The 14060-nt window shown below is 50.5% G+C and overlaps 2 protein-coding genes across 2 annotated transcripts; both read left to right on the plus strand.

Moving 5' to 3' along the window:
- Positions 1 to 4537: 4537 nt before the first annotated feature.
- On the plus strand, positions 4538 to 7353 carry CALHM3 (calcium homeostasis modulator 3). Its single transcript, XM_064716937.1, has 3 exons — positions 4538 to 4824; positions 5717 to 5972; positions 6892 to 7353. Exons 1-3 carry the CDS (start codon positions 4538 to 4540, stop codon positions 7351 to 7353), a joined length of 1005 nt encoding a protein of 334 aa, XP_064573007.1.
- Positions 7354 to 11285: 3932 nt separating this feature from the next.
- Positions 11286 to 13624, plus strand: CALHM1 (calcium homeostasis modulator 1). Its single transcript, XM_064717353.1, has 2 exons — positions 11286 to 11834; positions 13157 to 13624. The coding sequence occupies exons 1-2, from the start codon at positions 11286 to 11288 to the stop codon at positions 13622 to 13624; spliced, it is 1017 nt and encodes a 338-aa protein (XP_064573423.1).
- The last annotated feature ends 436 nt before the right edge of the window (positions 13625 to 14060 follow it).

The following is a 14060-nucleotide window of genomic DNA, read 5'->3' on the forward strand; positions in this document are numbered from 1 at the left end:
GAGGAGCAGGGAGTCAGAGTCGGTGACCCTTGTGGGTCCCTTCCAACTGGCAATATTCTATGGTTGTACAGTTTTCATCAGACAGGAGTGGATCCTGCCCACAACCCAGTCCTCTCTCTCAGTTCCTTCTGCAGTTTATTTGCAGCACATAGGAAAGGCTCAAGATTGCTCTAGCGCCTTTGCAGCCCAGAAAATTCCTGCTATCTGCCAAAACTTCATGAAGGTTTGTAGTGGAGACACATACACGAGATGAGCCCTGAAGCATCCTGGAGGACACCTGCGCTCCAGCTCCAGCCTCACATCGGTGCTGTGGGAGCTGTGGCCCCGATCCCGGAGCGCACCACAGCAGCGCTGGCAGGGCTGGTCCGCCCGGCTCCGCTTCCAGGGGCGCTCGGCACTGCTGAAAAATCTCCCTCCGGCCTCTGAGTGCGGTGGGAAGGGCAGGGAGGGAGGGAAGGCAGCGCCGGAGGAGCTGCAGCTCCGCTCTGTGGTGGCGGGCCCCGCTGCAAGCTGAGGGCAGGACAGCAGCTCGCTCTAACCCAACACTGCTGAACACCGCCTTTTTGTGGCACAAAGAAAAGCTGCTTCCTCACCGTTTCGAGCCTTTGCTCTGCTCCCCTCCATCCTTCCCTCCCGCTCTAATCCCTTTGTATGCAGGCACCCTTCACTCCCCGGTTTTAAAGCCCCTGCATCCCACTGTGACATCAGATATAGCTTTTAGATATGACTTACCTAAGAGGTTTTGGTGAATTAATAACACAGTACAGAGAGAAATTTCGACTTAAAAGCCATGAATCTTTTAAGGCTACTGAGGGATGTGGTCTGCTTCCTAGAGTAGTCACACTGGACAAAGACTGGGTCACCCTTAAATCCAAATGCAGACACCCAAAGTCACAGCACTGAGATTGTTTTGTCACTCAAGTTCCATTTCCTTTTAAACACCTAAACAGTCTCTGTAACATCTCTGCAAACTGAAGACAAACTGATCCCTCAAGAAAAGTTTTTTATCAGTGGTTTTCATCCTGTAAACTGTGGATTTCCCAGGGCTGGAGCTTAATTTTGAGTGTCTAAAAAGAACAATAACAAAAAAAACCAAACAAACAAAAAACCCAAACAAAAAAAACCCAACCAAAAAAAAAAAAAAAACCAAAACCAAAAAAAAACCAAAAACAATAAAAAACAAGACACACAAAAATACCCCTAGCTAAACATCAATAGATATGTGGATATTAGCAAATCTGAAAAAGAGTCTGAAAAATCTCTGAGCTGCAATATTTAGAGATCCTCTGTTTTCTTCATTCTCCACATTATTCTGTAATTCCCTCTTAGCTGGGAAAAGACTCTGTCTCAAATGATGTCACAGCAGCATCAGCTCCAAGCCAAGCGGATAAATGGCCTTACAAAACTCCCTCTCAGTCAGAAATGGTGTGAATTAGGTCAAGATTGGGATAATGCAGAGATCAGGAAATAAGTCTACTAAGTAAGTCAAAAAGCAAAGTGCTAATGGCCAGGACAGCAATATATAATGAGCTCTTAAGAAGAACAACACATAACTAAGCCACATATTTCCTCACTGGCAGTCAGCTGCATGGTGGTGCTTTAATGAAGTTACAAGGCAGAACAGAGGAATATTTAATCTCCAGAGATCATCATTAGTGAGGATAAACTACATTTTACAATGCTGCCATTATTTTTGCTAGCATCTCATTAATCATTTAATGGTCATTACTCATTATTTACTTAGCCTGGACAGAGTACACAGCTGTGCAGAAATACCCACAGAATCACAGAATTCAGGTGGTCCCTGCCCGTGGAGCCAACAAAGCTGTAATTTGTCACTGCTACCAGTGACCATCAGCAGTTTGCATAGGAGAAAATACTGCCTATGTCCATCTTCATGGGCACTTGAAATGGAAGTTGACTTCTGCTGTGATAAATTGAAGATGCTGAATGGTTTCAGCAAGGAGTAAAATCCTCTGCCGGATTTGGAGAAAACAGAAGGCAATCATATTGCTCTGCTGTCCTCAGTGGAGGACTGGGCCCCCAAACTGTTTCCAAAAGGCCAGAGAAGATAAAGCTCAGCTGCAACCTGCTGGCCAAGCATAGACTGTGTGCTCTGTCCAGGCTCTCAGGGTGTCTCCCTGTGGGCCCAAGGGTTTGGAACAGGCTCACCTGAGCTGCAGAGGAACAGCAACCTGGTCTGCAGGCACTGCTGCTGCGAAAGGCCATTTACAGTGGCAATGCCCTTCACTCAAACACACGGTGACAAATTTCCTCTAAGCCTTGAAAAAGCACCAACCCTTGTCCTCTGAATAAACACAGCCAGGTGGAAGGGGTTTCCAGCTCAGCAGCTGAGAGGTGCCCAAAGCAGAGACTGGAGCACAGTCCTGCCATGGTGGCCTGGGCAAGCATGGGGTGCTCCCACATCCAGGGATGTGACATTCCACCAGTGCCTTACTCACCCTCACAGTAGCCACTGCTGGAAACAGGGCAGGTCAGCTTGCTGCAGGACAGGAGATAGATTATTTTAATCCTTGTTTCCTCTTCATTTTGCCCTAAGAACTGACTAATCAAATGTGATAAATTTTGAGAAACATTTTGAACCCTTGTCCATCTCTAGCAATTTACTTACCTCAACAGGCATTTCTCTCTTTCCCCAGGAAGCTCTGAATGTCTTTCTCTGCAAGTTAGGGAATATTCCCTTTCTTCTACAGTTCAACAACTCCATGTCTCAGCTCTGAATCTCTGGTGATATCCCAATCACAACAGAGCACAGTGATTACACTGAGGAATCCTTTAGAGACCTCTAACATCCAGGTTAGAGGCACCTGGGAGAAGTAAAATTCCCTTGTAGATCGTCCTGTCCAGAGGAAGTTTCCTGCTCTTTTTACATCTTATTTTTCTGAGCTGTAAGGAACTGTTTAGCCTTTACTGTGTTTTTGCCCAGGAGAGCTAGAAAGGCAAAATGATTTTTCTAAAGCAATTGTTCTACAGAGAGTGCACAACTCCTTCTGAAGCTGAGTCAGCACATAAATGTAAACCATTAAATGAGAAACCCACTGAGTATTGAAGCAGTTGAGAACCAAGACCGGCTGCACCCTGGCTAAACATCAACTGTGGAGTTCAGCCAGGGGTCATGATGCCCTGTAGCAGCAATGTGGAGGGGTCCTGATGTCCTAGAATGGAAACATGAGCTGGTTAGCCAGGGGTTTTTATTGCTGATGGATGAACATTAACAGGCAATTCACTCACAGGTAAAGGAGAGCACAAATATTATGTTTGGAGCAAACGTATTTCATTAAAGTAACTGTGCAAGTTGCTGTTCAGACTGGAGGAAATGGCATTCATCTGTGATTCATCTGTACAGATACAGGGACCTCCTCCCTGATGATCCTTTCAACATGATCCCATCAATGCAACCAATGAGAGACAGCATGGGCAGAAACAGTGCTGGCAGATAGGAGAGAATTCCTCTTTTTTAATGAAATAGTTAAAAGTAACACCCTTTTTCCCTCCCCCTTTCCTGAATATATTTGGAAACCTGAGCTGAGAAGAAATCTGGAAGTGTTTTCAGAGGAAAGCCGGGGAGAGGAAAATTATGTTCAATACATCAGGAAAAAAACCTCAGAAGTTCCTTGTGTGGCAATGACTTGTATTTATCTGTAAAATGAACTTCTGAGACAAAAAGATGATGAAGATGATAACCCACTCCCATGGGACAAAAGAACCAGCTGCTCTGATTGCATGGTGCCCTCTGATGGGGAGCCAGAAGTGCCCCAGGGGGACAAGGATGTAGTATGGTACAAATACCCCAGTACATTCAGGATGCACAGCCAAGAGCAGCCTTTGCCCCCAGGTGCCATTCCAGGCTTTGAAAGCTGTGGATTCTCACATCCTCTTGACTAGAGGGTTGGTCCTTTCAGCCCATTTTCATAGGGAAATCTGAACTTGCAGCACACTGAGCCAGGTGTGTGCTCCCTGCCTTCCCCCTGTCCCACACTGGGCTGGGGACATGCAAAGAGAAGTGGGGCCGCAGCAGGAGCACAGATGAGCTCATTGATTTACCTGGGTTCTCCTGGGCAGTGAATCACTCAGCAGGCTTCAATCAGCAGAAAGCAGCTTGCAGGCATCACCAATGGCTCTCCACAGACAGTTACCATCTCCTGGAAGGAGGGACCAGCCACCACTGGAGGCTGTGACTGCTTGCCATGTGGGACAGCCCTGAAAATGAAAAACAAGGTGATAAAAAAGGCTACTGGTGGCTGTATCCATCAGCTCACCTAGAAAAGCTACCAACTGCCCTGGATGACAAGCACTGGGTGAGAGCCAGACCTGTGAGAGCCATGTGCCAGTGGGGAAGCCCCAGCACAGGGTGTTCCCCCTACCACAGCAGCTCTTTTCCATCCTCATCCTCCTGCTGACTGGGAGCTGAGCTGCATCCCCTGCCCTGTGGCAGCAGCAGGAGGAACAGAGAGAGACAGGCCCGTCTGGGCACCCAGGGATTTCCAGGAGGAGCATCCCTGGCCAGGAGAACACCATGGACCGTTTCCGGATGATCTTCCAGTACTTCCAGTCCAACTCGGAGTCTGTAATGAACGGGATCTGTGGGCTCTTGGCCCTGGCGAGTGTAAAGATGTACACCAGCCTGGACTTCAGCTGCCCCTGCCTGCCCCAGTACAACATGGCATATGGCTTGGGGATCATGTTCGTGCCCCCCATCATCCTCTTCCTGTGTGGGCTCATCCTCAACAGACAGTCCCTGGTGATGCTGGAGGAGTGGAGGCGACCAGCGGGGCGCAGGAAGAAGGACCCAGCTGTCATCAGGTGGGGTTTGCAGTGTCAGTGGCATCCCTCTTCTCACCTCCTGGTTACCTGTCTGTATCCATGGCTTTGATCCTCCTGGTAGTTTAATTTTCTTGTAAGCTCATCTCCTGAGACCTCTCCCCATGACCATGGAGGGGCAGGGGTGTGGGAAATGCATTTACAGGCAGCAGAAATTAAGGCAGGCTCATTCCATCCCAGCTAAGGACAGCAGGAGTGCCTCAACACCTGGGCTTATGCCACCACCCTGGGAAACTGCATTGCTGCTGCCCTGTCATGCACTCACAGGGTGTCTTCTGGGGCTTCCATGTGCAAAAACATCAGGCATTTCCTTTTAAATATGCAGAAGGTGTGGCATTTTCATCACGGTCATTCTTTATCAAAAGTCTCACTCTCATCACCTGAGCTTTTACTAATTTGTACTGGTAGAAGGGTGAGGAGAATAATATTCCATCTGTTATATGTAAAGTTTTATGCAGCACACAGGTTGGCTCAGAGAGAGGTAGGAAAGGCTGCGGGGAAAAAAGGGGATTTTCCAGACTGAAATTGATGAGAAAAGGAAGCGTGGATGTGGAAGACAAAGGAGAGCTGACAATGTACATGGGAGACATAAGGGTGCAGTCAAGGCAAGCCCATGGTGAGGGGATTGTGCACTGAGTGCAGGCAGCACACAGAGCCCTGCCTTGTGCTAGTGCAGGTTCCACTGAGAGGCAGAACCAACAAATGCATCCCAGAGCAGAACAAGCATCAGCGGGAGCAATGCTGAGAGCAGCCCTGGGAGTCAGTTCCCTGGGGCTGGAAGGACTGCTTGGCACAGGACAGCCTGCGTTCCTCAGGGCTCAGGATGAGGAGAAAGCTCCCAGCATTAACCCACTCACCTCTCTCTCTGCTCCAGGTACCTGTGCTCCTCCATCATGCAGCGAGCCATGGTTGCCCCTGTTGTCTGGATCGTAGTCACCCTCCTGGATGGCAAATGCCTCATCTGTGCTTTCAGTGGCTCCATGGACCCCCAGAAGTTTGTGGGCTTTGCCAATGTGAGTGCAGAGCAGGTGCAGCAGCTGCTGGCCAAGGTGCCCTGCAAGGATGATGAGCTCCTGAGGAACAGCACGTCCCGCAAGGCCGTGTCCAGGTACCTGCGCTGCTGCTCCCAGGTGGGTCACTGCTGGCACAGCCCCTCATGTTAGTGAGGTGACCAGGGCATGTGGCACCTGCTCCTGCTCTTCCTTGATCTGCCATCCCTTCATTGTGGTCAGGCTGGGAGCAAGGCCGCTCTGTGCTTCCAAATGTCGCTATCCCAAGAGATAATCTCAAGTCAGGTAGGGAAAAAGAAAGAATTTATGAATGGTTTAATAGAAGAATCAGCAGCTTCTAAACCCAGATAATAAAAGATGTTGTGTCTCCTAAAGCCCTGTTCTGTGTCAAAAGATCCTTCTAACTGCCAACCCTGCAGACAGGACCCACTGTTCTAAGGACAGTGCAAGCTTAGACAGATGGAAACAGCTTGCTCAGGAGCAATAGAACGGGGCACAACGGGGACTGGAGCCCTGACTGGCCTCAGCTCTTGGTATAGAAGAGCCAGGTCAGGCATTGGGACTGGTGGAAGGTCGTTGAAAACAAGCTCTTCTTTCTTATCAAAGGGAGCTGCCCATAGTCTGGGCTGTCTTCGTGCTGCAGTGGGGACTCCTGGGCCCTGGAGCTAGTGTAGGTGGCAGATGAAGATCACTGGAGATAAGGAATGCCAAAGGAGAGCACTAAAGTCCCCTTTCCCTGGGGTACTCCTATGCTCATAGCAAATGCCTGTCTGCTCCAGGCAATTTTGCAATCAGTTATTCTTACTGAATGATTCATGCACACATAACTATCCATATTCTCTTGGAGGAAATTATACCAACCCTCTGGGCACAGTGTGAGGTGCTGGACTACAGAGACAGATCAAAGGCAGGAGTCCAGATGCATCACATTTCTCCTCCAGCCACACAAACTCCTTGTCTCTCTGATGCAGGCAAAGAGCTTGTGCCTGTCCTTGTGTCTGTCTTGCTCCTGTTTCACTGCTTCTTTCTTATCCCACAGGCACTTGGCTGGAGCATTCTGTTGATCCTGATCATAGCAGCTTTCCTTGCCCGCTGGCTCAGACCTTGCTTCAACCAGGCCACCCTCCTGCAGGCACGTCACTGGAGCAACTACATTGACATCGAGCAAAAGATTTTTGAGGAGACCTGCTGTGAGCACAGCCGGCTCTTTGCTCACAAATGCATCCTCCACTTCTTCGAAAGCATGCAGCAAGAGATCAAACTGCACAACTTCAGCTTGCCTAGGGAGGGAGAGGGGGCTGAAGGAGGGGAAGGTCTTCTCCAGGGTATCACAGATCAGGACCAGGTGAACAAACTTCTGAAAACATGGTATTATGAGAAACCTCCCCTGGATGTCAGCCAGGCACACCAGAGGCATCCCCTGGTGCGAGAGAGATCCCCCCTGCCCAGGGCAGACAATGCCAGCACCCACTCCAAAGTCCCCCAGCACAGCACTGTGTAAAGTGGGATTTGTCCTGCAGGCACAGAAGGAGCATTGCCAAACTTCTGCACAAAGCAAGGACCAGTGGCAGGTGACAGTGGTGCTCATACCTTCCTCCAAATCTGCAAACTCAAAGGCTCCACTCCAGGGCATGCTTAGCAAAACTTCCAAAGTCAGCTGGCTCTGAGGGTCCAAGGGTCCCAGATGCAGTCACTGTTAATGACATTTCTCAGCCAAGGACCCTCGGGGCACTTTTGTCGTATCAAAGAGTTTGCAGCTTCTTACAGCTGCGATAAAAGTGTTCTGGCTAGAGGAAGGATTTAACCAGGGCAGCAGCATCTGGCTGCATACAAACCACACACACACAGAGGAGTGAGGAGCTCCTGCCCACTCCAGTGAAACCTGCTTCAAAGGGTTATCACAGCTGACACAGAAGTTATTTAATTGGCAACTCTCTTAGTACCACACCAACATATTTACTCAAAAAGGCAAATCCACCTCCTATGTCTTCCCATCTGCTGAGAGCTCTGGCTGCCCCCAGTCCAGCTGCCAAACTGTTCTGTCTTCCTCTCACAACCCATCAATACTTCCATGCATTTATAAAATTAAATATGGCAACACACTGAAATTCATGGAGCAGCATAACTTTAATTGAAGACACCTCTGAATAAGGATTGGATTGGATTTGCAGAAGGAACAGGAGATGGAGGCTTTGTGAAACACAACCATGGGGCTGTGCTGGGGTTTAGTAGCTGCTGTAGGCACTGGTGCTCAGCCATGGAAAGGACACACTGGCTCTGCCTGAGAAGTCTGAGCATAGACTTTAAACACTCCCCTGCTAGATTTGGGTACAAGCTGACCTATCCAGAGGATCATCCTTGCAACACCTATTTGGGCATTTCCATCCACAGTTTCAAAGCTGTTTGGACATAATCTTACCTCTGAGCCTTTGATGGTAATTGCTTTCTCACCTGCCTTTTCCAGCCCCCACTGTACATGGTGCCAGTTTGACTGGTACTTCTGTCCAGCGTTGCTGCTTGGATGCATTAAAGTCTTTCCTGCAAACCAACCCAGAACAGACACATCTGTTCCTCCAGGCTGAACCTCACACTGGTGCCCACTTTGTCTCTTGGAGGGAGAGGTGCAACGTGGAGGGGCTGGGGGAGGTGGGAGTGAAGAAGAAATATCTCCTTGGGTATGGGTAGGTGGGGCAAGCAGGGTTTTCAGGAGGAAATAAGAGGGTGGGATAGGGGCAGAGGAACCTGCCACCACACTGGGACTAAATCCAAAATGAGGGATCAAAATAAAAATTCGTATTAATCCCCCAAATTGACTTGTCAAGCTGCTGGCAGGTGGGTCACCTCCTGCCCAGGATGTTTGCATGCGCAGGCCAGAGGATGAGGATGTACTGGGTAAAACATTGAGAGGCAAAATAACTCCATAGCCCACACATGGGCAGCTGCACCCCTTTGCCCACTGAGGCCCAGTCAGGAGCTGCAGGGTGCAGAGGGATGGGCTGCAGAGCTTTTCTTATTTGCATTGCAAAATCAGATCTGGATGAATCCCTGAGCTCCCTTGGATATGCTAGGAGAGTGCACAGAGCCAGCTGTGGCCCATGCTGGTAGGGAAAAACCAAGTGGTCTTTTCTCCAGGAGCTCTTTACATCCAGGGAGATTCTGAGCTCTTCTTTGAAATCAGCATTGCACTTTGAATTGTGTCTCCGGTTTATTTTTGTCAGACATGACATCACAAATCTGAGGCTGCAGCTCAGTTTGGACTCACCATTCCATACCAGTCAAATTGGGTATTTTCCTAACATGCTCACAGCTGAGGTCTGCAGCTCCATTTGCATGATGCTTTCCATGTTCTCAGGTTTTAAGCCATCCCAGTGTGGCCACAAAATATGAAAGGCTAAAGGGGGGAAAAGGAACAGATTTGTTATCTGTACCAGGAGGGAGCAAACAGGAGGGTTTAAGGGTTCTGCCATGGATTTAGCAGCTGTCTGTCTCTCAGGGCTGCTGTGATGCCTGACCTGCAGATCTGTCTGGCATCCTTAGGGATCCTCACTTGCCAAGAGCCTGTGAAACAGCAGAGCTGACTGCAAAGACAGCTTCCCCAGTCACTTCATAAACTCACCTGAAGGGAATTGTTACTGCTTTCACACTCCTTCTTTCCATATTTTACACTGACTGGGACATGCAAAGCCCTCCCCAGCTCTTGGAGTCTGTCTTGGTGTGCAGGTGCAGGACTGCGTCCAGGGAGGGACTTGGGCAGGTACCATCTCTTTCAGGGCAGGGTTTCCAGAGCATAAATAAGTTGGGATTTGGGAGGAATCATCAGCTCTGCCTTCCCTTGGAAGTCAGTTAGAGTGAACTTTCTGTTAGGAAGCTCATGAAAACAAAGTCAACATGGAAAGAAAGACCCAGGTATTGTCTTCCGTGGACTCTTTTTTGATTCTCACTGACTATTGCTGGCTTCAGTGAGAATTTCAGTGCTGTACACCAAGCAGGCTGAGACCCTCAATTCATGTTTAATAAAAGGCAGGGTTTTCCTGGAGATCAAAAAGCTCTCAGCTTTTTACAGGGTTGATTCACACAGGCTTTGATGTGAACTGCCCTTCAAAAAGCCACTTGTCAGGTGAACAGAGAAGTCAGTCTAAGCTCTCAGCTAGCAATACAACAGGCCTCATCTATATTCATGCTGCAAAATCTCTTCCCATTTGATGAGATCATGCAATTAACCTCTCCACAGCAGGCAGAGCTAAGACTGCTCAGGTATTACCCACGTGCTCTGTGCTCACCTCTACAGCGGCATCTCAGGGTCAACTCAGCATAATCAGCTGAGCCCCAGGACTGGTGCAGGGCAGACTCAGAACCTGAAGCACTAACTAATGCTCAAAAAGCCTGGTCTGGCTTCCTAGCTCAGCACTGACACACTGCAAAACCTCGGGGGAAAGTACCTGTCCTGCCTCTTCCGTGTGCCACCCACCTATGCACAGCCTCCCTTGGTGACATGTCCCGCAGCCACCACTGCAGTCACACTGGAGATGTATCTTGATCCTCACATCACCTCAGGTGGTGCCTGGACAGGAACAACTGAGCAATTGCCACCACTTGTTTTAGAGCCACTTGTAGTCCCAGTAATCCCTCATCTTTTGGCCAGCTTGAGGGAGCAATTGAACACACCAAGGCTGTTTTGTGAACTGGGAACTGAGATGCAGGAGAGCACCATCAACACCATCCATTCTTTTAGATTTGTGCTGTAGAAGCCAAGCCCTGCCTGTTACCTCTCCTTTCTCTGCCTTTCCTTTTCTTTTCCCTTCCCTCTGCAGAATAAAAAAGAAGAATTATTTCCCAGTGAAGCAGGTCCAGAAGCAGGGGCTGGCAGAACTGCAAGGTGCTTGCCTCAGATGCTGCTGAGGCAAGGCAGACACACAGAGGGAAGGGGGAAGCTCTGGAATCCAGTTTTTCCATGTGTGCCAGCCCTGCAGAGGTGGGGTGTCCCGTTCAGTCCTGGGAGGAGCACCCACCCCCTGCATTTGCAAACAGGTTCACAGAGGCCAATCAGCCAATTCTGCCCAGGGCACAAAGGGCTTTGGGGAGGACACAGCCATGGTAACACCTGCACCCTCCAGCAAAGACAGCTGCTGGCTGGGAGACTGCAGAAATGGGGATGTGGAGAAGAATGAAATCTGGTTTTGCAAACCAGAAATAACCCAGGTCCCAGATCCAAAGAAGAGCAGCAGGAAGCAAACTCTAAACTTTTGTAGGCAGCAAAATCAGCAGGAAAAAATGTTAATTTTCTGCTTTAAAGAGTGGGGTTGTAAGAGTGCATGAATGAAACAGTGGACTGCACAGAAACTTAGTGATGCCATCTTTGAAGAAGAAATCTGAAAGAATGAAATAGACTGAGGCCACAGCTTGGACCCTGGTGGGGGAAGGAATCAAGCAAAGATGGACAAGTTTCGGATGATCTTCCAGTTCTTCCAGTCCAACCAGGAGTCCTTCATGAACGGCATCTGTGGGATCATGGCCCTTGCCAGCACCCAGATGTACTCAGCCTTTGACTTCAACTGCCCCTGTCTGCCACAGTACAACCTGGCCTACGGGCTGGGCATCCTCCTGGTGCCCCCCTTCATCTTGTTCCTGCTGGGTTTTGTGCTGAACAACAACATCTCCATGCTGGCAGAGGAGTGGCGGCGGCCGCGGGGCCGGCGCGGGAAGGACGCGGCCGTGCTGCGCTACATGTGCTGCTCCATGGCACAGCGGGCCATGATCGCCCCCGTGGTCTGGCTCTCGGTGACACTGCTGGACGGCAAGTGCATCACCTGTGCCTTCTGCACCTCGGTGCCCCTGGAGAGCCTGGGCAATGCCAGCCACCCCCGCCTGTCCCAGGGGGAGGTACAGCGGGTGCTCGCCCGGATCCCCTGCAAGGAGATCTACACCGGGCAGCAGCTCATCGCCAGTGAAGTGGCTGTCAGGTACCTGCGCTGCATCTCACAGGTAAGAGGCACCATGGTGTGCTCTCACTGGTGGATTGGGGTTAGGCACTGCCAGCCTGAGCTCCCCCAACAGAATCTCCTTGCTGAAATCAAGCTGCAGCAGGAGAGACTGGTGATTTCACAGGGGTACAAGGTGTTCAGACTCAGCTCTGTGGGGTTATGCCTCCAGGGTGGTGCAGAGGCTGTAGCTGTAGGTCATCCTGATAACTGGCCATCTCTCCTGCCTGGGCAGCCCAGGGCTGCAGAGCGTGACAGCCAAACCATCTGCATGTATTTATTCAGAGCAAGCCAGAAGGGGCTGTGATGGATCTTACTCAGTGGCTGGTAGGTTGTCACCCTCTCCAATAACCCATCAGTTGCTCTTCTTATTACAACACGTGCAAGCAACGGGCCGATAACCATCTATGCCACTTGTCTGTGCCGCTGCATGGGAGCAGCCAGGGTGTGTTTATTAGCCATCCCAGGGAACCACAAATGAAGATGTGCTGCTAACCACTTGTCCTGTGCTTAATTCCTCTCAAGCCCTCTGCTCCTGGCCATGCTGGAGACAGGATGGTCTGAAACACCTGTCACTCATGCACTCCCATTTATAAGCAGACCTTAGGGCAGACAGGAATGATTATCCCCTTTAAGAGAAATTGAACCACCGGGACTCCTCCAAAGCAGATTTTCCTGGGCATACCGCATCTGAAAAGCATTGGGAGCTGAAAAACAGGAGGTCCCACATAGAACCTCACCCCCAGGTGCTCTTTTAGGAGGCTGCATTTCCAGGGGGGCTGAACATCACGAGCTCTGCCAGTACGGCCTGGAGGCAGCCTGAGCTAAGACTGATGGTGAACAAGACAAACTGGTTCTGGCTCTGTCCTCATCTCACCCTCCCTGTCAGACCCCATTAACAGGGGAGCTTTCACTGCTGCCCACTCACAGTAGATGTTACTAAGTTCAGCTGGAAAAAGAGCTGCATAAACCAGGGAGTATCTGGGGCAATACTGCAAGTCAGAGGACACAGGCTATCCTAGACCTAGGTGTGGCACCCTCGTTGGAGGCAGGACCAAGGGCTGGGCACAGGATTCAGCCCTGGTGTTATTTATGGTCAGTGCCTGCTGATGCTCTACAAGGCAAGAAGAAAGAGGTGCTGCTTATGCACTAAACAAAAATTCAGTGCAAATGGTTCATAGGGCCTCCTCACCCAGTTTTGCAGTGTAAACACAGCCAAGTGTCAAACAGCCCAAAATGGAGTCAGGCTTGTTTGCAAACCAGGGGGGTTCTGCGGGCTGGTTCTGCTGGGCATGTGACAGCTCTGGTTCCCCTTCATCCCTGCAGGCTCTGGGCTGGTGCTTTGTGCTGCTGATGACCACTCTGGCTTTCTTGGTGAGATCTCTTCGGCCCTGCTTCAGCCAGGCTGCCTTCCTGAAGAGCAGGTACTGGTCCCACTACATTGACATCGAGCGCAAGCTGTTCGACGAGACGTGTGCGGAACACGCCAGGAGCTTTGCCAAGGTCTGCATCCAGCAGTTCTTTGAGGGCATGAGCACAGACCTGGAGGCTGCTCGCTGCCACCTGCCCAGGAAAGCCCCTGCTGATGCAGGGGAAGCTGCTGAGAAGCTCCTGGGCATCACCGACCAGGGCACCATGAACATGGTCCTGAAGAGCTGGCACAGATGCAAGCCCCCGCTGCACCTCCACCCACCTGCCCCACCCACTGGAAACGGCTGGGCAGGAGAAGGGCAGCCCCCCACACACCCCTCAGCACCCCGAAAAGAGACAGCTGCCTACTACAGCTGGGTGTGAGGGCCACGGGACTGGGCAGAGGCAGAATCATGTTTTTGTGAGATGGGCTGCAGAGAGGGCAGAAGCCAGGGCACAGGTAAGGGCTGGTGCCACAGCAGCTGCAGGGGAACAGGCACCCAAAGGGCTCAGTGTGATCCCATCTGCTCTCACATCCAGTCCCACAGCATCGGTGATCCAGGTAACGAGTTGTGTGCCAGGAAGGATAATTTTGAAAGGCCATGATGGACAAGCCCCAGGGATGCTGAAGAGTGTAATGTGGCAGCCAGATGTGCTGTGTGTCCCACACCACTGAGCACCAGGTTTGTGTTGTGGCAGTTGCCAAGACAGACACTACCAGATGTGCAAAACTTCCTCTCTTTCATGACGTGCTCAGCATTGAGCAGTGCATGTGGGTTTAGGCAGTATTAAAAATTCCCCTGGTGGGGAAGCAAGCTGA

Source organism: Zonotrichia leucophrys, chromosome 6, assembly GCF_028769735.1.
Source record: "Zonotrichia leucophrys gambelii isolate GWCS_2022_RI chromosome 6, RI_Zleu_2.0, whole genome shotgun sequence".
In the NCBI taxonomy this organism is placed as follows: Eukaryota; Metazoa; Chordata; class Aves; order Passeriformes; family Passerellidae; genus Zonotrichia; species Zonotrichia leucophrys.

What these genes read in the sequence shown, in the direction of transcription:
- CALHM3 (XM_064716937.1), top strand. Translation starts at nt 4,538, where the DNA reads ATGGACCGTTTCCGGATGATCTTCCAGTACTTCCAGTCCAACTCGGAG. An exon ending in AAGGACCCAGCTGTCATCAG is followed by an intron (nt 4,825 to 5,716) that starts GTGGGGTTTGCA and finishes TCTCTGCTCCAG; the next exon opens with GTACCTGTGCTCCTCCATCA. An exon ending in ACCTGCGCTGCTGCTCCCAG is followed by an intron (nt 5,973 to 6,891) that starts GTGGGTCACTGC and finishes CTTATCCCACAG; the next exon opens with GCACTTGGCTGGAGCATTCT.
- CALHM1 (XM_064717353.1), top strand. Translation starts at nt 11,286, where the DNA reads ATGGACAAGTTTCGGATGATCTTCCAGTTCTTCCAGTCCAACCAGGAG. An exon ending in ACCTGCGCTGCATCTCACAG is followed by an intron (nt 11,835 to 13,156) that starts GTAAGAGGCACC and finishes TCATCCCTGCAG; the next exon opens with GCTCTGGGCTGGTGCTTTGT.